We start from the raw sequence: 21,444 nt of genomic DNA, 5'->3' as shown, positions 1-21,444 counted from the left end.
GTGAACTCACCCCTCTCCTGCGTTCTAAAACTGTGTAGTGTGCTCTTGTATATTTTATGAAAGCCCTGAGTGGGTGCTAAACTTTTCTACTCAAATTAATGCAAGACGTATCTGTGTTTTAATTTAAAACGGAGACAAACTCTCAGCTGAAGTGCCAGCCAGCGGTGTGGGAGTGCAGCCTGGGGCTCCAAGAGGTTCTGCTCTATGTGGGTGTGAGTGACACCTCACAGTGACAGTGTGTGTGTGTGTGTGTGTGTGTGTGTGTGTGTGTGTGTGTGTGTAAGGATCTGGCAGGCCAGCCAATTCTCCATGGTTTGCGCTTGCTTCTGCTGCAGAGATCTGCACTCAGGCTGGTCTCCTTGGATGCTTGCATCTGGCATCTCTGCTCCTGTAGAGCTTGCAGTTCTGCTTGTAAAGGTGGGTCTGGCCAGTGACTAGAGGGTGCCACATGTGTGCTGGGCTCAGTAGCTGGTGCTTGCCTGCAGACTCCACAGGTACCGTCCACCTTGGGCCTCATGCTGTCCCAGGCCATGACAGAGTTGCATTCATGAAGGGGCAGGATAGCGAATTCAGTTCTCTTTAGCACTATGTTCCAGAATAACCTGGCTCAGTGTGTTAAAATGGGAATGGCTGACGTGTAAGAAAGAGGCAGGTCCATCGCTGCACGTGGAAGCAGTTCCTCCGAGACTCGGCGGCAGAAGCATGGTCCTAGAAGGGCAGTAAGATCGATGGATCCTCAGATTACAACCATGTCCTACAAGTTTATTTACCAATGTTGTGCGAAGCATAGACAGGTTCCGTTTGAAATATGTTTGAAATATCTAGTCCTAGATATTTACAAGTGACTGATGTATTGATTGCTTAAGATCAAGTGTAGAAGTACTTGATACATTTTTACAGTAGAAATAGAATAACACTGTGTAAATAGGTTTTAAAAATTACTTATCATTTATTATGTGTGCATGTGCCATGGTACGCTTATGGAGGTCAGAGGACAACTTTGCAGAATTGATTCTCTTCAACCTTTACATGGGTTCTGGGTTGAAACTCATGTTATCAGGCCTTACCCACTGAGCCATCTTGTCGGGCCCCCTTTGTAAATGGCTCTTAGAAACTTGGAAAGTGCTTGCTTTGGTGGGATTGCCCAACCACCTCTGAGACCAGTATGCTGGCTGTACTTGTTCAGGTGTTGAGGCGGGGAGGGACGATCCTGTCACTGATGCTTGTTGGCATATACTAGAAAACTTCAGCTGTCCATGACTCTGTCCATGTGTGCTATGTGTAGTCCATTGATGTCTTGTACATGTCACACACACACACACACACACACACACACACACACACACACACGCACACATGCACACACTGGGCAAATGCATTCTAATTTTATAATATCTAGCTTTTAGATACTAAATTAGTTGTCAGTGTAAACAAATAACAAAATAGCCAGGGCATGGTGAGGCTATCTTCCCTCTGCTGCCTCAGGGTGTGGCCCACTCACTGTATATTTTCCCTATGGCAAGTCCCCAGGTTCCCAGGAGATGCCAGACAAGAAGAAGGTGGTCTTCAAAGGACACGAGGGGTGTCTCTTGGGCCATACCTCAAGACCCAAGAACAAGGCATGAAAGAGGCAACAGCTGTGTGCTCTCCTGGGGATGATAGCCAGGGTAGGAGCTGTGTGAAAATCCAAAAGGATGAGAAGAAAAATAAGGAGAAGAAATCTGAAGAGGAAGAGAAGAAAGGACCTCAGAAATTTGTGTCAGGAGATAGCCAGTTGTCGGGTTCAAGAACAGCAGTGCCTCCGGAAAGTTTGGCTAGACCCAGGAGCCAGGAAGGCTGGGTCTGGAGAGGAGCAAGAACCACTGGGGAGAAGGTGGCTGATGTGTGTGACCAGAAGAGGCAAAGAGAGAAGAAAATGGCAGGTTACACAGAGGAAAATGGGAACACAGGGTCGGGAGACAGGAGTCAGTGTATGATAAGTCTAAACTGGAGACTTTGGCTCCCAGGAGAGAGAAGAAAGGGAAGGTGGTGGTGGGATGAAGGGAGGCCACAGGAGCGGGGGACTGGAAGAGAAAACCCTGGAGCTGCACATAGACATATGTGATCTTGTTAGGGACTTCCAAGGCTAGGGCAGCATACACAGCCAGGGAGGGAGTGCAGCTAAGAATCTCAAAGAGATTACAATAAGCTGGGCAATGCTGGGGAAGAGTCTCAAAAAGATTGGCCTGAATACAAACCAGGAGATCTGGGGAGCTTTGAGAGGAAGCGGAGAAAAATCAGCATGGGGCGGGCCGGATGATAAGGAAGCATCTAGAGCAGTTGGCAAGCCTCAGGGCCATGGCGGGGGGCAGTTTTCTGTGCTGTAGATGGTTGGGGAGGTGTGAGCTGAAATTCAGAGGAGCCTCACTTGAAGTGGAGCTGTGTGTGTGTGCGTTCATGTGCACACAATATGTGTGTGTGTGTATAGGAGTGTTCATGCATCTATGAGAGCATGTGTGTGTGTGTGTGTGTGTGTGTGTGTGTGTAGGAGTGTTCATGTATCTATGAGAGCGTGTGTGTGTGTGTGTGTGTGTGTGTATAGGAGTGTTCATGCATCTATGAGAGCATGTGTGTGTGTGTGTGTGTGTGTGTGTATGTGTGTAGGAGTGTTCATGTATCTATGAGAGCATGTGTGTGTGTGCAAATGAAGACCAGAGCACAACCTCAGGTGTCAGTCAACCTACTGGAACTCACTAATTGGCTAGGCTGGCTGTCCATCAAGCTCTGTCTCTGCCTGGCTCCGCCTTCCCAGTGCTGGGGTTACAAGTGGTTGCCACCTCAAATTTTCATCATAGGTGTTAGGGTTCAAACTCAGACCTTCATGCTGGTACATCAAGCACTTCCTGGCTGAGCCATCTCTCTGGCTGTTGCAGTGGAGTTTTGAGCTGTAGGTTTCAGGGGTGCCAGGGAGAGAGGTGGTTGAAGTCTCCCAGTATGAATGCGTCTGCCTCGCTCTGGTCAGACTTTATGAGGAGGCACTGGAGGAGGCTGAGATTCAGAGAAATTAAACTCGTCTAGTAAAGAGCAGATGGTGGACTCCCACGGGCTGGCATTGTAGCCTATCACGTTGAGGAAAGCAATGTGAAAAGGCTTGTACGGTACTCATAATGAGATGGTTGTGTTGAGTTTGTATTGAAGTCCAATGTCCCTGCTTATCCTGAACTGCAGCTTCTACACGATGAAGCGTCCCCCAACTCAGCTCTCTGTTGGGGGCTACCACCTGTGAGTGGACACTGCTGTCACAGAACAGCCTTCTGATGGGCTTTGGGCATTCATCATTGTCTACCTGAAATTCCTCCTCAAGCCTGGTCTCCGTTGCAAAGCATGGCTCCTCTTACCTGCTATGAGGAAATGAACGCTGTGAGGCCATGCTCTCCAACTGAGACAACCCCAGCTGGGCTTCAAGAGGACAAGGGTCCAGGACAGGCAGCTGCAGACCTGGAAAGCCCAGAGTCTTGCTGGTCTGTTGATCATACTCAGCAAACATTTTGTAGTGCTGGCTGTGTGCAGCAGGGGGCCCCCTAGCCTCCCCATCCCGCCCCCGCTCTGTTCCTGCCTCGGGCCGCTAGATGTCAGTAGGAATTCAGTGAGTTGGTAGCTGTTCCTGCCGGTCTCCGCCTCATTTTTACCTTTCCTGTTCACCACTTTCTTGCAGGCCGGTGTGCTGTTTCAGTGGAAATACCAAGGCTGCATGCTGCTGGCTCGGGGAGCAGCCGCTCGGGAGGTTTTCGTTGCTTGGTACAAGTGTCCAGATCTGAATGTGTTGAAAGGGGGCGCCTATGGTGTCTTGTCCCTGCTGTCTTGGCGGCGGGCCTAAGCAACAGCAGTCTTTGCAGGACTTCAGTGCAGTTGGTCAGTCGCCTAGGGGAAGTTACTTTGGGCAGGACAGCGGGTGCCTGCGACTGCGTCCTCCTGGAGGTGCGGGCACTTGGTGTTTTGCCACTTAGATGGATAGATAGGGGCCTCTGACTGTGTGGGTCTACTCATGACTTCTTCAGGGTGCCACGGCTGGTAGAAGCGTTGGGAGAGTAGCACTGTTTAGCCCAGGCTGGGGAAGCCGTCCCAAGACGGACGGAACTGGGCGGGACTCTGGGAAGAGTGGGGGCGGAGCTCTGCCAGAGGGGCGTGGCCTAAGAAAGCGGGCTGTGCCCACGCATGCACCTACACGCATGCTGCTGCTATGGCTCAGAGCCCTGTGCCGGCGTTTCCAGCATGTCCCCCGCAGCGTACCCTGCCGCCAGGTGTCCCGGGCCGCGAAGGCGAGCAGAGCCGGGTAAGGGGGGTGGGACAGAGCTCAGGCGAGACAGGGCTCAGTGACTGGCCAAGTCCTGCTCCGGTGCCGGGTCACACCAGACACGTTGGGAAATTCGGTCACCCTTGTGATTGGGTTTTCGGTCACCCATGTGATTGGGTCTGGGCCTTCAGGCTGCCGCGTTCGGTTTGGAGGAGGTCCCCTTGGAGTGTTGTTCCCAGATTCCCTGGTTTGTCTCAGGCCCAAACCGCGATTTCTACGCTCTTTATCACGTGGCCTTAGCTTTCAGTACCTACCCCACGTCATCAGCCTGCCCCGTTTGACTTCCTAGGGGTTTGGATGGTTGTCCAGGCTGAGATTCTGTGTGAGATTCTGGCCTTTCAACCTTTCCCTCGTGTACTGAGGTTCCCGGAAGCACCCAGTGAGAACGCTCTCGGTTGTGGAATTGTTGCTCGCAGTGCTTGGGGAGGGGGTGACCTGGTCTGATCATAGGAGTGGTGGGTGGGTTCACAGTGAAGACAGCCTTTCCAGGGTAAGCCTTAACAACTGGCCTGCTGACCTGCTTTTGATAGCTCAGCCCCCAGCTGGGGCAGCTAAGGTCTTAGGCTCTAGAAATTCCAGGGGGAAGATAGGGCTCTCCTGCCTCTCCAAATGGGGCTGAGTTGTGGTCTCTAGGAGAAGCTGCGGGGCTGCACAGCAGGACATGGGGTAACTTGCTTGATACTCTTCTTCAGTGGGACGAAGGAATGTCACTCACACCACAGTAGGTGTTTATAGCCCCAGTCTCAGTGTCCTTGTCTGTGAAATGGGCACGGCCAGAGACACCCCCTAGCAGTTTGGGTGATAAGCTTGACGCTCAGTGTGGGTTCTAAGGTGCCTGTCCACATTTTCTGACATTGAATTGGGCTGAATGCTGGAGGAAAGCTGCCTGAGTGGTGTCATGAAGCACTTCTGCATCCTGCCACCGACCTGTTCCCCACCTAGACACTTATGATAGGTGAAATGGGATTTGAACCCCTATCCCTGTGAACCTTTGGCCACCACTTTTCCCTCCTGCATGGTTCATGGGACACCCGTCACCCCCCAGGCATCCAAATTCTAGCTACTTTACCACAGTTGCTCTGCTTATGAGGCCCGGCCCAGCTCCTTACTTTCTCAGGGCACACGTGGAATTGCTTTCTGGCTTAGAACCCAGTCCCTTGTCCCCTGACCTCCCCACCTATGCTCGCTTTCAGGCACTATATAGTTCCACTGCATCTGATCCTTTCTTTGCAGGAATAGTGAGATATTCTTTGCAGGAATATCTTTAAAAAAATATTTGTCAGGGCTGGTGAGATGGCTCAGTGGGTAAGAGCACCGGCTGCTCTTCTGAAGGTCGTGAGTTCAAATCCCAGCAACCACATGGTGGCTCACAACCACTTTTAATGAAGCCCTCTTCTGGTGTGTCTAAAGACAGCTACAGTGTACCTATTTATAATAATAATAAAAAAATCTTTAAAAAATATTTGTCAAACCAGACATGATAGTTTATACTTATAATCCCAGCACTTGGGAAGCTGAGGCAAGAGCGCTACAAGTTTGAGGTTGGTTTGGGCTACATAACCTCAACAGACAAAACCAAAACACCCTTTATTCTTTCTTTCCTCTAACCAGCAGGCCTCTTACCCCCTCATAGGATACACAGTTGAGCCAACCAGACCCCCTAGGATGGCTGCCTGGGAGCCCAGCATGTGCCTGGGGAATCCCACCCAGGTTTTAGGAATGCTTATATCTCAGTCTGCCTCCTCCCCTCCTGGCTGATGCCCTGCTGGGATCGCTCACCCGAGCCCTTACTACTAAGAAACTTCCCATGCCCTGCCCCATCTTCTCTCAGTATCTCAGTATCCAGCTTACCTTAGTGTCTGCGTCCCAGGACAGTGCTGGCCTGGGACAGGCCAGGAGAGTTCATGCAGATAGGTTGTGGGTCCATGCTGGGCTGTGTCCTACTGGCTCCAAAGTGGGGCTAGCCTGGGAGAGGATGTCCTGTGTTGGGAGAATCAGGAGATCAACTGCACGGACCTTGCAAGGAGCCAGCCCAGGGCATACCATGTTGGTGCCATCAAAGCTATGCCACACCCAATGGCAGTCTCTTCTTCAAAAGCCCCTGGGATGCCCTGCCTCTGCATCTGCCCTTGCTTTCCTTATCTCTCTGCTTCCCTGTGCATCATTAGAATCAAGTCCTCCCTCTTCCTGGCCGCTCATCTCCCTGTTCCTCAGAGGCAGGGCTACCTATACCAGCCACACTCTTAGTTGCCAGGTGTGATGGCTATTCCTGTGAAGAGATATCAGAGAGATGAAGCTGGGGATCCCTTGAGCCTCAGAGAAGGGCACCGCCCCCCCTTCTACTCAGCTGGGACCCCTGAGTTTGTACCCTGGCAGATACACACTGGAGTATGGCAACCTGTCAGCTTTTGCCCTCCACCTCCTTCCAGCCATTGTCTTCCTCCTAGGTAAAGCATAGGCCAAGGGAGAAATCCACAAGACAGAAGACTCGAAGGCCTGGGGCCTGGTGGGGTGAGTGCCGTGCTCCACGTAGGTGCTCTCCTGTCTTTTCAGGTGGGAAGAAACGAGCAAGGGCAGTGAGAAGTGGAAGCAGCTGGAGCACAAGGGCCCGTACTTCACCCCGGCCTATGAGCCGCTTCCTGATGGAGTGCACTTCTTCTATGATGGTGAGGACCGGGGTGGGTGTACGGGCTCCCTCAATCGGGCTGCCTGATGCTTTGGGCTGGCTTTCTCCACAGGGTTAGAATGCTGGAAAGAACGCTGACCTTTCCAGCATAGGGTGCAAAGTCCTCTTCCCTGTCTGGGGTTCAGAAGTTCTCGACGGACTGGCTGATAGCAGGGGTCAGTCAACCCTGGAATCCCCCAGAAACTCTGTGTGTGTGCCCGCATGCATACACAACTGTAGATGACCATTGGCAGGCTGCTATAAGGAAGGAGAGACACAGATTTGTACTTCAGGAACACAAATTGTATCCAGACTTGCCCAAGTTTGGGTGAGCTACTTTGGTTTCCCAGGCTCTTCTCTGTACACGGGCTCCCGGCAAGAGGTAGTGGTGGAGAGACAGTATGTGCCGTGTCTGTCCTGGTCCAGTTGGTTTGTTTGTTGTTTTTGACATTTTGAGACAGGCTCTCACTCCGTAGCCCTGGCTGGCCTGAAGCTCTTGATACAGACCACACTGACCTTGAACTCGTAGATATGTACCTGCCTCTGGCTCTGAGTGCTGGGATTAAAGGTGTGGGCTACCAGACCTAGCCCAGTTTCTTTCTTCCTTCCTTTCTTCCTTCCTTCCTTCTTCCCTCCCTCCTTCCCTCCTTCTTTCCCTCCCTCCCTCCTTCCCTCTCTTTCTCTCTCTCTCTCCCTTCCTTCCTTCCTTCCTAAGATATTTTTAAATTTTATTTTTTGAGACAGGGTCTCTCTACATAGCTCTGGCTGTCCTGAAACTCATTGTGTAGACCAGGCTGGCCTCGAACTCACAGAGATTTGCTTGCCTTTGCCTTATTACTGTGTCTGCACATGCTGGGCCCATACACATCTATGCTGTGACCTCTGGTGCATGTGCCATGGTGGACTGTGGAGGTCGGAGGACATCTTTGTGCACTCGATCTTCTTTCTCCATTGTATTTTACGTGGGTTCCATGATCAGATCCAGGTTGTCACCTGGCAAGCCCTTTACCTGCACACACCTGTTCTGAAATTCTCGTCCTGAAACTCTTCAGACATTCGGTTGAGAGACATCTCTCAGGAGTCGCCTTGGCATCCACCTGGTGTTTTGTCTAGCCTCCTGTGCACTGCCTGTCACACTGACCTTTGCATGAAGTCACTGGGCATGGAGGGTTAGCCCACAGTGGTCCACATTTCCCCCACTGTGACACGCTAACTTTTATTTTGTGCTTATGTGGAAATTTGTGCTTTTGAATTACATGTGTTAGGGCCAAGGGTATAGCCATGGTGGGGTGCTTTCCTAGCATGCATGAGGCCCTGGGCTCATCCTCAGAACTGCAACAAGATGAAAAGGTATTTTTTAAATGTGGGTTTTAGTTTTTGGACCATCGAGATGGTTCCATGAAGAAAGACACGTACCATCTCAGCCTGGTGACTGAGTTTGAACCTTGGGACCCACATGAAAGGAGAGAACCCACTCCATAAATCTGACTTCCACAGGCACTCCATGGCCTGTGTAGTGCCTCCATACCCAGTGTGCGGTGTGTGCATGCATTCAATAATAATATACTATGTGTGTTGCTTTTTCACATAATAGAAACTTGGTAGCAAGAAATGGCATGATAAAGAAGTCAATGGTTGGGACTATCGCAAACCCCAGAGTGGTGTTCCTGAGATCGTGTGGCCATTACATCACCCAGGGACTAGTCATTTTTAACTTAGGAGTGGACTGTATACTAAAGCAGGAGGTTGTGTTACCTGGATGGGGCCTGTGGCCATCCCTCAATCAGTGTGTGTGCTCTCTACAGGCAAGCCGGTGAGGCTGAGCTTGGCAGCGGAGGAGGTCGCTACCTTCTATGGGAAAATGCTGCATCTCGAGTGTACGACCAAGGAAGTCTTTCGGAGGAACTTCTTCAGTGACTGGAGGAAGGTATGTTTCTCAGCGGCCCCAGCAGCAGCCCTTTCAGTGGCCAGCATTGGCCCAGCATGGCTGGATCCAAGATGGCAGTCTGTGGTTACCTTGCCCTGGGGGCTCTACTAACAGTATCTGGCTCTCAGAGTGGGAGAGAGGCTGGAGCAATCCGGGGGGTGTTTACTGTCCTATGGAAATAAGCACATGGTATGGAGGTGAGAGTATTGTGTAAGGCTTCTCTCTTCCTTTGTTTTTAAAAACATGGTTTGTGTGAGCCTCGTCTGATCCTCATATCTTGCTATCTAGCAACTACAAGCCTGTGCCTGTAGCATTTCTCCAGTGACTGACAGCATTGAGCATCTTTTCCTATATTGTTTGTCATTTGGACCTTTCCTTCCTTCTCTCTTTTCCTTCCTTCCTTCCTTCTCTCCTTCCTTCCTTCCTTCCTTCCTTCCTTTCTTTCCTTCTTTTTTTTAAGACATGGTTTCTCTGTGTAGCCCTGTCTGTCCTAGAACTCCCTTTGCAGACCAGGCTGGCCTTGAACTCAGAGATTCACCTGTCTCTGCCTCCTGAATGCTGAGATTAAAGGCATGCGCTCCCACCGCCTGTCTTGTTTCTTTCCTTTAACATATATGATTGCATAAAAGAGACTTCCTTGTTGTGCGGTTTGACCAAGAGCAAGCCCAAATTTGAATTCTCCACTTCTCTCCCTATGTCTTCTGTCTGACTCTAGTTTGTGGTAGGTAACCTGTCTGTTGTGCCTGTGTCTGTCCCTTAACAAAGTACTTCGTTCTACACTTATTGAGCAGGTACAGACAAAACACATTACTCTAGGTCGAGGGCATGTCGGAGTACGTAGCTTAAGATTAAAGCTATACATTATCCTGGGTTATAAAAGTGGAAGGCAGGGTAAGGTAGTCTTTTAAAGGCAGGTTAGACAAACACACTGAGCACACAGTAAGACAGCAGGTTATGTACATAGGCTTTTTAAAAATCTATGGTTATTTTGCCTGCATACACAGGCCTGTGCATCACACGGATGTCTAGTGCAACGGACTTCCGGAACGGGAGTAGCATACAGCTGTAAGCTGCCCTGTGGGTGATGGGAATTGAACCCAGGTCCCCTAGAGGAGCAGCCAGTGCTCTTACCCACTGAGCCATCTCTCCAGTCCTAAGTACATAGTTTTAAATGATTTCAGAGCATATTCTTAACTTGGTTGGACATTCTGGCAAGAGTTCAAACCTTCGAAGGCAAGAGGGATTTTCAGGAAAGAACATTGTCACATATGACTGTTTACCTGCATGTATGTCCATGCACCATGTGTGCGTCCGCTGTCTGAAGAGGCCAGAGGAGGGCTTTGGATACCCTGAAGCTGGAGGACAGGCATTTGTGAGCCACCTGCCGTGGGTGCTGGGCCCTCGGGTACTCTGCAAGAGCAATGCCAGCTCCTAGCCAATGAAACATCTCTTTAGTCTTGTTTATTTATTGAGACAAGGCTAGCCCCTGACTTGTTATGTAGCTGAGACTGACCATGAAATTTCACCCTCTTCCACTGCCTCCCAAATGCTATGTGTGTCACGTCTTTCTCCATATTACAATTTTAATCAGAAATATGACTTGCCAAAATTTTGGCTCCTGTTTTCATTTTTTAAAAAGATCTATTAATTTTTATTTTATGTGTATGTGTATTTTGCCTGTGTGTGTGTGTGTGTGTGTGTGTGTGTGTGTGTGTGTCACATCCATGCCTGGTGCCTGGGGATTCCCTGGAATTGGAGTTACAGATGGTTTGTGAGCTATCTGTAGGTGCTGGGAATTGAACTTAGGTCCTCTGCAAGTACAGCCAGTGCTCTTAACCACTGAGCCATCTCGCCAGCCTCTTATTTTATTTTTATTAGTGTTCTTGGGAGTTTGTACTCTGATGTGAAAGCTGGTGTACTGTTGATATGACTGAGAAATCTTTGCCTCACCAGAGGTCACAAAGACATCTGTCTTTCCCTTTTCCTAGGATATCCACAGTTGTTGTTTTTACACTTAGCATGTGTGTATTTAGGTGTGGCATTGGAGGGACTTACAGTTTGTGGTTTAAACTGAAGCTAAGTTGGCGTTCTCATGCATAGATCCCTGGCTGTTCAGCACCAGGGGTAGGGACAGTGTGCTCTGTCTCTGATCCTGTCTGTCACTGTGACTCTCACCAACTGCTACCTTGAAGAGCATCCAGGGACACGGGTGGAGCCAGCCAGCCAGTGTGTGTTTCCTTCCTGTCTGGCGTTCCTTAGTTAATAATACAGAGGGGAAAGGTGGGCTGCTCTGTTCTCAGGGTCTCCAAGCAGGTAGGGAAGGGGCTCGATCCAGAGGACGGCTGACGGACTCTGAGCTCTCTCCTTTGCAGGAAAGAGGTGAATTGTCCCTGTATTGGACCCTATATGTCCTCATGCCTATTGCAGATGACTGGGAACTAGGACGTGATGCAGGGCTGTGGCTTCTGTGGTGAGGAACAGAAGTAGAAAACCAGCTGTTGAGCTTCCCTCCCACCCTGGCCCCCATACTTTCCGTGTCTGCATCCGTGTCTTTTCACACTTAGATTTTGCACAATCATGACCAGCATGTAAACAATGTCTCTCCCACTTAGCCTTTTACTGTATCCTTTTTTCATATTGCAATAGAATCATCAAGTTCTGTTGTTTTGCTGTGATTTCAACCAGTCTCTCCAAAACTCTTCCCCGGGATGTAATGACTTTTGCATCAGTAGTTAGAAAAGGTACTGGGAGATGGAGAGATGGTTCAGTGTATAGCTCTCCCTGAGTGAGATCCTAGCATCCACATACGGGTTGCTTACGACCACCTGTAGCTCCAGCTCCCAAGGGTCTGAAGTTTCTGGATTCTGCAGGCCCATGCATTTACATGCACACACCCACCTCCTAACCCCCAGTTCAAAATAAAAATAAATCTTCATAAACCAGGGGGAGGTATCCAGCCCCTGTCAGGTGGGGCTCCTGCCCTGTGAGAGTCCTGTATTTGTGGGAGGGGATCAGCCAGGCCCTGTTACCTGGCTGTCGCCTCCCTCTGTGGAAGCAGAGATCAAGTGGAATGCTACCCTTCAGTTCCCAGGAGCGAGAAAGGATGCAGCTTCAGGTATTTTGTTGGAGGAGTAGTTACAGGCTTCTAATGTGATTTTTAATATTCCGTTGAATGAATTTGGTGTAGTTTATCCAGTGCTTTATAGCTTTCTTCTTTAATTGTCCCTAAGAGTGCAATCATCATCGGACCAACGTGGATAAGTTGCATAGGGTGGGATCTCCAAGCGGAAGCTAGTGGGTCAGGGATTTTACCGCTTTCATTACCGAAACCTTAAATTACATTTAGGAAGAGGCATCCTTGGCTCTCCCGCACCACCACCGTCTGTGTGGTGTTCATACTAGTAGAGTCCATTACTGTTGGCTGGAGACTGGGGCTGGTGCGGTTCTGTTACTGGGAGCCTGCCTGGGATGGGCCGGTCACTCTATCAGCAGACTCTCTGGCCTCTGATGGTTTGGGGAATGGGAGGTCTTGCCTTGGGGAATGATGTGGGTCTAAGGGCTCCCTTGGGGATTTCATTTGGTCATTTTCTGATGGACTGAAGCTCGAGGTGTGAGTCAGGGCCACAAGCCTGAAGCTAAGACTACACATGCTCTCTCCTCTCTGCCGTCCCTGTTCATCCTGGGGTCTACCTTGTCACCCGCTCATATGTTTTACCATGTGGCCGGGAGAGAGCTTTTTCCAGCTGAAGCCACATGACTCATTCATTCCCAGGGCTCCACTGTACACCTGGGCCTCTGGTACATTAGTAACTGGAGGCTGGGGGTCTGGTGGAATGGCCTTAACTCTCTTTGCAGAGTGCAGTCAGTCCCGTGTTTGTGGTATGTCACAGTGGTCCTGTGGCGTGGGCCCAAGGGTGGACCCCCCGTGCTATAGGGCGGCGCCTGTATTTGAGCGCTGAGCATGTGTTGCTGGCTTTGATACAGGAGATGACAGCGGAGGAGAGGGAGCTCATCACACACCTTGACAAATGTGACTTCACGGAGATCCATAGGCACTTCATGGAAAGAGCTGAGGCCCGCAGGACCCTGCCCAGGGAACAGAAGCAGGTTGGCAGCGGGTTCTGGGAAACTTGGAGGTAGCTGATTCGTGCAAGCTGCGGGGAGCCTCTCACAGAGCCTTCCTCCCCCAGTGGCCTTAGGAGGTGGACCAGGTTCTGGGTACTGTCACTTGCAGGTGCTGAGTGATTTCAAGTTAACACCCCTCTTTCAAAGCGTGTCTGGGTTATAATTCCATTTTCCTGGGGCACATTTGAAAGTACCCTACCATTTGAAATGTCAGGAGTGACAGAAGACCCAAGGACAGGCATGTGGGGGTGATCGGGCTCTGGTGTGCTTCTTTCCACAGCTCCCCTCTGCTTAGTGGGAGCCTGCCATGTAGTTCTTTCACAGTTGACTAGTTCTTGGCCGTCTCTTGTAGGGGGTTTGAGGCGATACCAGAACCCGCCTCCTTTCCTCCTACCTTGAAAGCTACTCTACTCCTGCTGGATGCAGTTTGGGGAGCCCTGTGCCATGTGCTCCCCATACCTGATAGGCTTGAGGCCTCCAACAACAGCAGTAGGAAGGCCCCGCGGTCAGCACAGGGAGTGGCTTCCCCTTTAGCGTCTTCCCTCCTCATGCCCACATATTGTTTTGACTCAGAAGCTAAAAGAAGAGGCCGAGAAGCTTCAGCAGGAGTTTGGCTACTGTGTTTTAGATGGCCGCAGAGAAAAAATAGGCAATTTCAGGACGGAACCACCTGGCTTGTTCCGTGGCCGAGGTGACCATCCCAAGATGGGGATGTTGAAGAGGAGGGTCATGCCAGAGGATGTGGTCATTAACTGCAGCAGGTATGTGGGAGTCAGCCTGCCAGACACCCCTGGGGGAGCATTGGAGCCCACACTGCCTACTGAGGTGACTTTTGTCCTTACCTCTTTTGGGGTGGGACCCTTCACTGGATGGGTGACCGAAGACACTAGGCTCTATATCCGTGTATCCTGGGTCTTGTCAGAGCTCTGAGTCAACAGGGCTGGTGTCTCTCCACCCAGTAGAAATGCTTGTCTTGCTCAGCAGGGCTGAGGTTCCCCTACTGGGAGGTGTCCTATACATTTTCAGCATTCGGCTTTCTGAAGGCTGGCACGTTGGGTGTGGGCTTGCTGTATGCTGTATGTTGGGTGCTCTGCTGCTGTTACCTATGGTCCATCCTGAGTAACCTCCCATCTTCAGTGACCCTGGGCGACAGTTATGCAGCAGCCACCTGGTGTGTGAGCTGAGGCTTCAGAGCTCTCTGCATTGAGTGTGCCAGGTGACCACTCTTTTCTGGCCAATCCTGGTGTGTATGTGTGTGTGTGTTCATGCCTATGTATGTGCCACAGTGTATACATCCCTGCTGTGAGTGCGCACGCTGCTTGTCCTGGTCTAGGGAGCCTAGAGCCAACTCTGAGGCCATATTTGCACAGTCACATGACTGCAGGACGCACGTAGAAAAGTTACCCAGAGTTGCTCATATTCGAGGACTGAGGACTGGAGACTCGAAATAACTCCCTCCTGTTTTTACCACAGGGATTCCAAGATCCCTGAGCCCCCAGCCGGTCACCAGTGGAAAGAAGTCCGCTCAGATAACACCGTCATGTGGCTGGCCGCCTGGATGGAGAACATCCAGAACTCCTTCAAGTACGTCATACTGAACCCCAGCTCCAAGCCGAAGGTGAGAGCACGGCCTTCCAGAGAAGAAGCCCTGTGCCCCAGAGCGCATGTGTCAGGCCTTCCCCTCTGTGCTAGTCCAGGGTAGCAGGCATGGAAGACTCCTCAGCCCTTCAGTTCATCCTTCAGAGATTAGCCAGGATCAGTCAGCCAGAGCTGAGAGCAGCTAGGCCCAGTGGCTACAATCTAACAGGAATCTGAGTGGGGCTCCTGGTCACTTCATGTTTTTCTGAGGCCAGGCTTTGCTGCCCCATCCCTCATCCAGTTAAACCTGCCTGGGGCTACCTGAGGTGGGGAGATATCCAGGCACCTGCTCCGCACTTCATAGGAACATTTATTGTCTTTACTTAGGGGGAGATGGATTGGCAGAAGTATGAGGTAGCGCGACGCTTGAAAGGGGTTGTGGACAAGATCCGTGCTCAGTATCAGGCTGACTGGAAGTCACCGGAAATGAAGAAGAGACAGCTGGCTGTGGCCCTTTATTTTATTGATAAGGTATAGCATTGGACCTTGAAAGCGGGGCAGCCAGGACAATGGTGGCTCCTGGAGCTGGAGCCTCTGTCAAATAGGTATGTGCATGCTTTGTGCGATTGTGTGTGTGTGTGTGTGTGTGTGTGTGTGTGTGTGTGTGTGCGCCACCATGTATACATGAGTACTCTGAGTGTGCTCCTATGCCACAGACCACAGCGTGACCAGTGTCTACCCTGATCTAGCTGGCACTGCGGACAGGCAATGAGAAGGAAGAGGGAGAGACGGCGGACACTGTGGGCTGCTGCTCGCTCCGTGTGGAGCATGTCCGACTGCACAGGCCCGCAGATGGCCAGGAGCATGTTGTAGAGCTGGACTTCTTGGGAAAGGATTCCATCCGCTATAAGAACCACGTGACGGTGGAGAAGCTTGTGAGTGCCCTCACCTCAGTGACTGTGTTCACAGTGGGGTCTCTGTCAGAGCACAGCAGGGTGTGGTGGCCTGGTGCACCTCCCAGTGTCTCCTGTGGCTGTGTGAGGAGGCATGACAGCCAGGACTTACATACATACACACATTCACACACAAACACACACACACGCACACACACACACACACACACACCCTACTATAAATGTTCTGGTTTAGGAGATGTACACACACATACGTACACACAGATACACAGACACAGAAACATACATACACACACACATATACATACATACACAGATGCACACACACACAGATACACATACAAATATACATACACACATATATATACACATATACAGATATACACACACACATATACATACATACACACACACATACCCTATTATAAATGTTTTGGCTTAAGAGGCGTGCACACACACAGAGAAACATACATACATACTCACACATGTACATACATACACAGAGATACACACACAAATATACATACATACACACATACATACACATACACAGATATATACACATACATATACATACACATATATACATACACACAGATACACACACAGATACATACATAATACACATACAGATACACATAAACATACATACACACACAGATATACACACAGAGATATACACACATATACATACACACACATAGATATACACACACAGATACATACACATACATAGATACACATATACATACATATATATACACACACCCTATTATAAATGTTTTGGTTTAGGAGACATGCACACACACACATACACATATACACACAGATACACAAATATACATACATACATGCATACACACAGATACACACACATATACATACACACGCAGATATAACACACACATATACATACACACACAGATACATACACATACATAGATACACATATACATACATATATATACACACATACCCTATTATAAATGTTTTGGTTTAGGAGACACAAACACACGCGCACACACAGATACACATATACACAGATACACACACACACACACCCTATTATAAATGTTTTGGTCTAGGAGGCACACACACACACACACACACACACACACACCCTATTATAAATGTTTTGGTCTAGGAGGTGCGCACACACACACACACAGAAACATACATATACACACACACATGTACATACATATACACACAGATACACATACAGATACACACACACAGATATACACACACAGATACACACACACAGATATACACACACAGATACACACACACAGATATACACACACAGATACACACACACACACACACACACACACACACACACACCCTATTATAAATGTTCTGGTCTAGGAGGCATGAAGTCCAGGGTTTGGGTGCTGACTCCTTGGAGCATGGGAAGAATCTGTTTCTTGCCTGCCCCTGCTTCCTTGGTGCCATGCATGGCCTAGCTTTGCCTCCCCGTTGTGAGACCTCTTCCCTGCTGGCCCGGCTTCTGCCCCATGAGACTTGATGCAACTGCTTGTTACGCTCGGCCTCTGCTGAACACAGCTGCTTCCTCCCCGTCGTCTTACACAGTGACATCCCGAGGGGCCACTGTGCTCCGTGTGACCTTGGCTCCACCTGTGGCTGCTCTGTTTCTACAGAAGGTCACATTGTAAGGTTCCAATGGGGATTTGATGCCACCTTGGCACCCTTGGCAGGATGGGCAAGCCGAAGCCAAGGAGAGGCCAGTGCAGTCTGGGCTATCTCTAGATGTGGGCCTGGCCAGGAGGAACTTCATGCCCTCTCCTGATAGTGAGCAGAGGAGAGAGATTGGTCTCCTGAGACTCTGTGATGTTAGGTGTGTCTGATTTGGTCACAAATACCACACCCCTGAGTCACCTGGTTGGAAGTCAGTGTTGCTGGTAGAAGAGGGAGCTAGGAGTCAGCTGCCTGCTGATGTCACTGAGTGGCTCTGTAGAGGCACAAAAGACCAGCTCCAGCTTCAACCACATGGCCGTGGATGAGTTAGCAATGAGTGACCACGCGCAGAATAGTGTCGGGAGGCATAAAGACACAGGTTCCAGAGGGTAGACCTGACACTATGCTGGTACCACCTCTTCCCAGTACCTGGTGTATGTACCATCTCTATCCCTCTGTACCCTCTGTTGATGTGCACGGTGTGATCTTTCCTGTCCTCGTGAGACATCCTTCCTGCTCAGCTAGCTTCTGCTCCAGGAGTCTCCGCGTGGCTCTCTATGAGTTACCTTCTTCTCCATTTCAGGTGTTCCAGAATCTTCAGCAGTTCATGGAAGACAAGGACCCTAGGGACGACCTCTTTGATGCACTGACTGTAAGCATGCATATATCAGCAGTGATAGTGTCTTAAGGTTTCTATTGCTGTGAAGAGACACTATGGCCGCAGCGACTCTTATAAAGGACGACATTTAACTGAGTCTGGCTTATAGTTTAGAGGTTTATTTAGTTCATTTTCATCCTGGTGGGAGGCATGGCAGTGTGCAGGCAGACATAGTGCTGGAGAAGGGGCTAAATGTTCTGGATCTGGATCCACAGGTAGCAGGAAGTGAACAGTGAGCCACTGAGCCTAGACTTGAGCTTCCAAGACCTCAATGCCCACCATCTAGTGACTCGCTTCCTAATCCAACAAGACCACATCTCCTAAATGTGCCACTCCCTGAAGACCTATGGGGGCCATTTTTATTCAAACCACTAAAGATGGGCACTAGGGGGCCTGGAAGGGAGTAGGGATTCAAGTCTAGCTTGTCTTTGTCCTCAGTGTGTTCTCTGTTCTGACCCAGCAGCTAAAGCGGCTTTCCTTACCCTCTCCTGGAAGCTGAGGCTAGCCCATGAAACTCACATCCTTCATGACTCCTTTCTCCTCTCTGTACCTAGACTTCCAGCCTGAACAAGCACTTGCAGGACTTGATGGAAGGGCTGACAGCCAAGGTGTTCCGGACCTACAATGCCTCCATCACTCTGCAGGAGCAGCTACGGATGCTCACCCGTGGTTAGTAGGTCTTTGTCCCTGAAGGCTAGCTAGACTGTCCCCTGTGGAAGCTGCCTAAGGGCTGCACTTTGGCCAGCCCTAGGCATGAGCTGAGGGAGGACTGGATACAGCTGCCTATTGGTGAAAGAATGCTTGAGGTCAATCCTAGAGCTGGGGCGGCCTCATTTGCCCCCAGCAGGGAGGTGTCTTGCTTCCAGCTCCACCCCTTTCTATCTGCTATCCCTGGTCTGCAGTCTGTCCTTATCCTTCCTCCTCTAGGCAGGACCTTCCTTGACTTTCTTCCTCAGTCACTTTGGAGGTTCCTAACAGACCTCTGTGCCCCTCCACTCCTGACCTCTTCTGTATCCCCCAAATCCTCTCAGCTTTAGGTCCCGTTCCTTGACTGCCATCCAGGGACCTTTGTCTCCCTCCACTGTCTTGAGATGCTCAGTGGGGACAAAATACACCCGACATCTGCTCCTTTGCTTCTCTCAGCGCAGAAAGGCATGAAGGCCAGTGCCTACCACCTATGCCCACACTGCTCCCTAAGCAGGGTTTCCTCAAAGAGGTACTGTGACCCATGGGCTCAGGAACTCTCTGGCAGGGCAGGGTGAAGACTCAATGTCATTAAGTACTGAATTCGTTGCAGGAAATATTTCAAAAGGTCACCCCGCAAACTCTCCTGCCCCACTGGACCACGATCCCACTCTAGTGCCGGTACTGGCCAGCCACATCACTATGCCCCGGCAGGGTCCTGCTATTCTCTCCCAGCTAGCAAGTTCATCTCGCTTACATGCAATGCCCCACACACCCACAACCAGTCATCTAGCACCTAGTTACCTGGTAGAAACATGACTCTTAAGGCTTAATTATCCAGTCAGGTTTATATATCAATAAGATCACAATTTACAAGATGCCAGTACAATAATTTCAGACCCAAATGATAAAGATAATGCTTTACCCCAATTATTCTAACCTTGTGAAAACCTTAGCTACCTGTGGCTGTTTAAAACCCCGCAGGGTCCTATTTCCAGGTGTGGTTTTGTAAATGTTGTATGAATGGCCACCTGGCCTTAGAATTCTTCAGGCAGGAGCTAGTCCGATAGCAGTGGCCATGCAGATGGGTGACTCGGGAACCTGAACCTGAACTTCAGTCTCTCAGGGATGTAACTGGTGAGAACCTTGCTCAGTAAAGCTGGGTGTACAGAACCCAGGGCCTCAGGGTGGTTAGTCATGAGTTCTTGTGAGGATCCTGGACTATTCAGACAACACTGCCTCTCCTTTCCTTGGGCCTTTAGAGCCTCCAGATTACCCGATTCCAGAAGGCAATGACTGGGCCTAGGATGGCTTTGGGGCTCCGGCCTCTGCCCCAGTAGGACATAGTCAAGCCCCCCACAAGAAGGTGAGGACTCAATGCTGCCATTACTATGACTAAACCCAGTTGGCCATCTTAGGTCATTGACTTCTTCCTTGGGATTTTGTGTCACAGACGGGACATTTGTAACATGTCCAGAAAGAGTCCTTCTAAGGCCCAGTGTACAACACTTGCCTAGCATGCCAAGGCCCTGGCCCCCATTGCTAGTGCCACCAAAGAACAGGAGGTGGGAATGGAGGCTCAGAGCAGGTTGCAGCAGAGTGACAGCCGCCATTGTCTTTGCTTAGCTGAAGACAGCCTAACCTGCAAAGTCTTAGCTTACAACCGGGCGAACCGGGCTGTGGCGGTCCTCTGTAACCATCAGAGAGCAGTGCCCAAGACCTTCGAGAAGACGATGCAGACACTCCACAAAAAGGTGGGTTGGTTCCTGCAGTGAGTGCGACCCCCATACTGGCTGCTTCCTACTCTTCTGGGGTATTTCATGGAGGGCAGGGATGCAGACTGGGTGTAGTTTTCTAGGAGGCTGCGGCCGGGGACTTGCAGTCACACAGGGCCATGTCCTAGGCAGCCGCGGGAGAGACCAGCCTCTAGGTTCAGAGCCAGTTTGGCTGCCTCTCATTTCCCTGCTAGGACACAGCCAGTGTTCTAGTGTATGAAAGAGGCCAGAGCAGTGGGGATGCTGGATCAATTTGTGGCTGGCGCAGGTGGCACCATTGGGCCCTAGAGATCTCTTGTCCTCCCTCTGCTCCTGGTCAGCCCCATGTGGCTTCATGGGACCTTCTCCCAGGCTGCTCTGTCATCTGAGTTGTTTCAGAAGGTGAGGCCAGGACACAGGTGGTGTGGTTCCCCTAGCACTTGTGAGGCTCTGGAATCTATCTGCTATATCTGCACCCCCCACCCCCCCCACACACAATAATGTTGGGCCAACAGCTGTGGACAGAAGTCCTTAGGACTGGGTGGGGATGGAAGTAGCTGTGCAAGCGTTTGTTTCTTCACAGATTGAGACAAAGAAGGCACAGGTGGCTGAGGCACAGGTGGAACTGCAGAAGGCAGAGACAGACCTGAGAACGAGAGGGGACAGCAAACTTAAAAGGTATGTGTGGGGCTGCTGCCCTGAAAGCCATGACTCTGGGGCCCAGCCCAGGTCAGTCTGGGTGTGGTCAGCCTTGGCCTTAAGATTCTCCTTAGCTACTGTTGTGATCTTTGAAAGCTTCACTACTCATACACAGACGTAATATGATTACAGAGCCGTGTAAGGCATGGCGGTGGCCTCTGACGCCGGCTACACACAGCGGGGTCACTGCTTGCAGGGCTCCCAGGCTCCTATGGCTCTTTCTGGTTTTTGTTTTGAGCAGTTGGTTGAGCTAATTTTCACGGCACACATTTTACCCTTTCAAAGTGCCCAGTTCTGCTGGGCACAGTGATACCCTTTAAGCATTCGGGGAGGCAGAAACAGGCAGATCTCAGAGTTCAGATCTAGTCTAGTCTACATAGTAGGTTCCAGGCCAGCCACGGCTACA

General features: G+C 50.4%; 1 protein-coding gene across 4 annotated transcripts in view; it reads left to right on the top strand.

The window, feature by feature from the left end:
- The first annotated feature begins 3,643 nt into the window (after positions 1–3,643).
- The window catches only part of Top1mt (DNA topoisomerase I mitochondrial), a 23,761-nt gene continuing 5,960 nt past the window's right edge, over positions 3,644–21,444 (top strand). The window contains exons 1-12 of one of the 4 annotated variants that reach the window (XM_031346416.1): positions 3,644–3,891; positions 6,887–6,999; positions 8,804–8,925; positions 12,910–13,032; positions 13,624–13,811; positions 14,524–14,668; positions 15,016–15,159; positions 15,378–15,563; positions 17,827–17,895; positions 18,456–18,570; positions 20,212–20,339; positions 20,923–21,017. In XM_031346416.1, the coding sequence (XP_031202276.1) occupies positions 8,860–8,925; positions 12,910–13,032; positions 13,624–13,811; positions 14,524–14,668; positions 15,016–15,159; positions 15,378–15,563; positions 17,827–17,895; positions 18,456–18,570; positions 20,212–20,339; positions 20,923–21,017 (1,259 nt within the window). In that variant the 5' untranslated portion in view covers positions 3,644–3,891; positions 6,887–6,999; positions 8,804–8,859. Of the gene's footprint in view, positions 3,958–4,167; positions 4,313–6,886; positions 7,000–8,803; positions 8,926–12,909; positions 13,033–13,623; positions 13,812–14,523; positions 14,669–15,015; positions 15,160–15,377; positions 15,564–17,826; positions 17,896–18,455; positions 18,571–20,211; positions 20,340–20,922; positions 21,018–21,444 lie in introns of those variants that run through there. The other 3 variants (XM_031346415.1, XM_031346414.1, XM_031346412.1) reach the window with 3 other exon arrangements.

This window comes from Mastomys coucha, unplaced genomic scaffold, assembly GCF_008632895.1.
Source record: "Mastomys coucha isolate ucsf_1 unplaced genomic scaffold, UCSF_Mcou_1 pScaffold11, whole genome shotgun sequence".
Lineage (NCBI taxonomy): Eukaryota > Metazoa > Chordata > Mammalia > Rodentia > Muridae > Mastomys > Mastomys coucha.
This window is presented reverse-complemented; position numbering and strand designations above follow the sequence as displayed.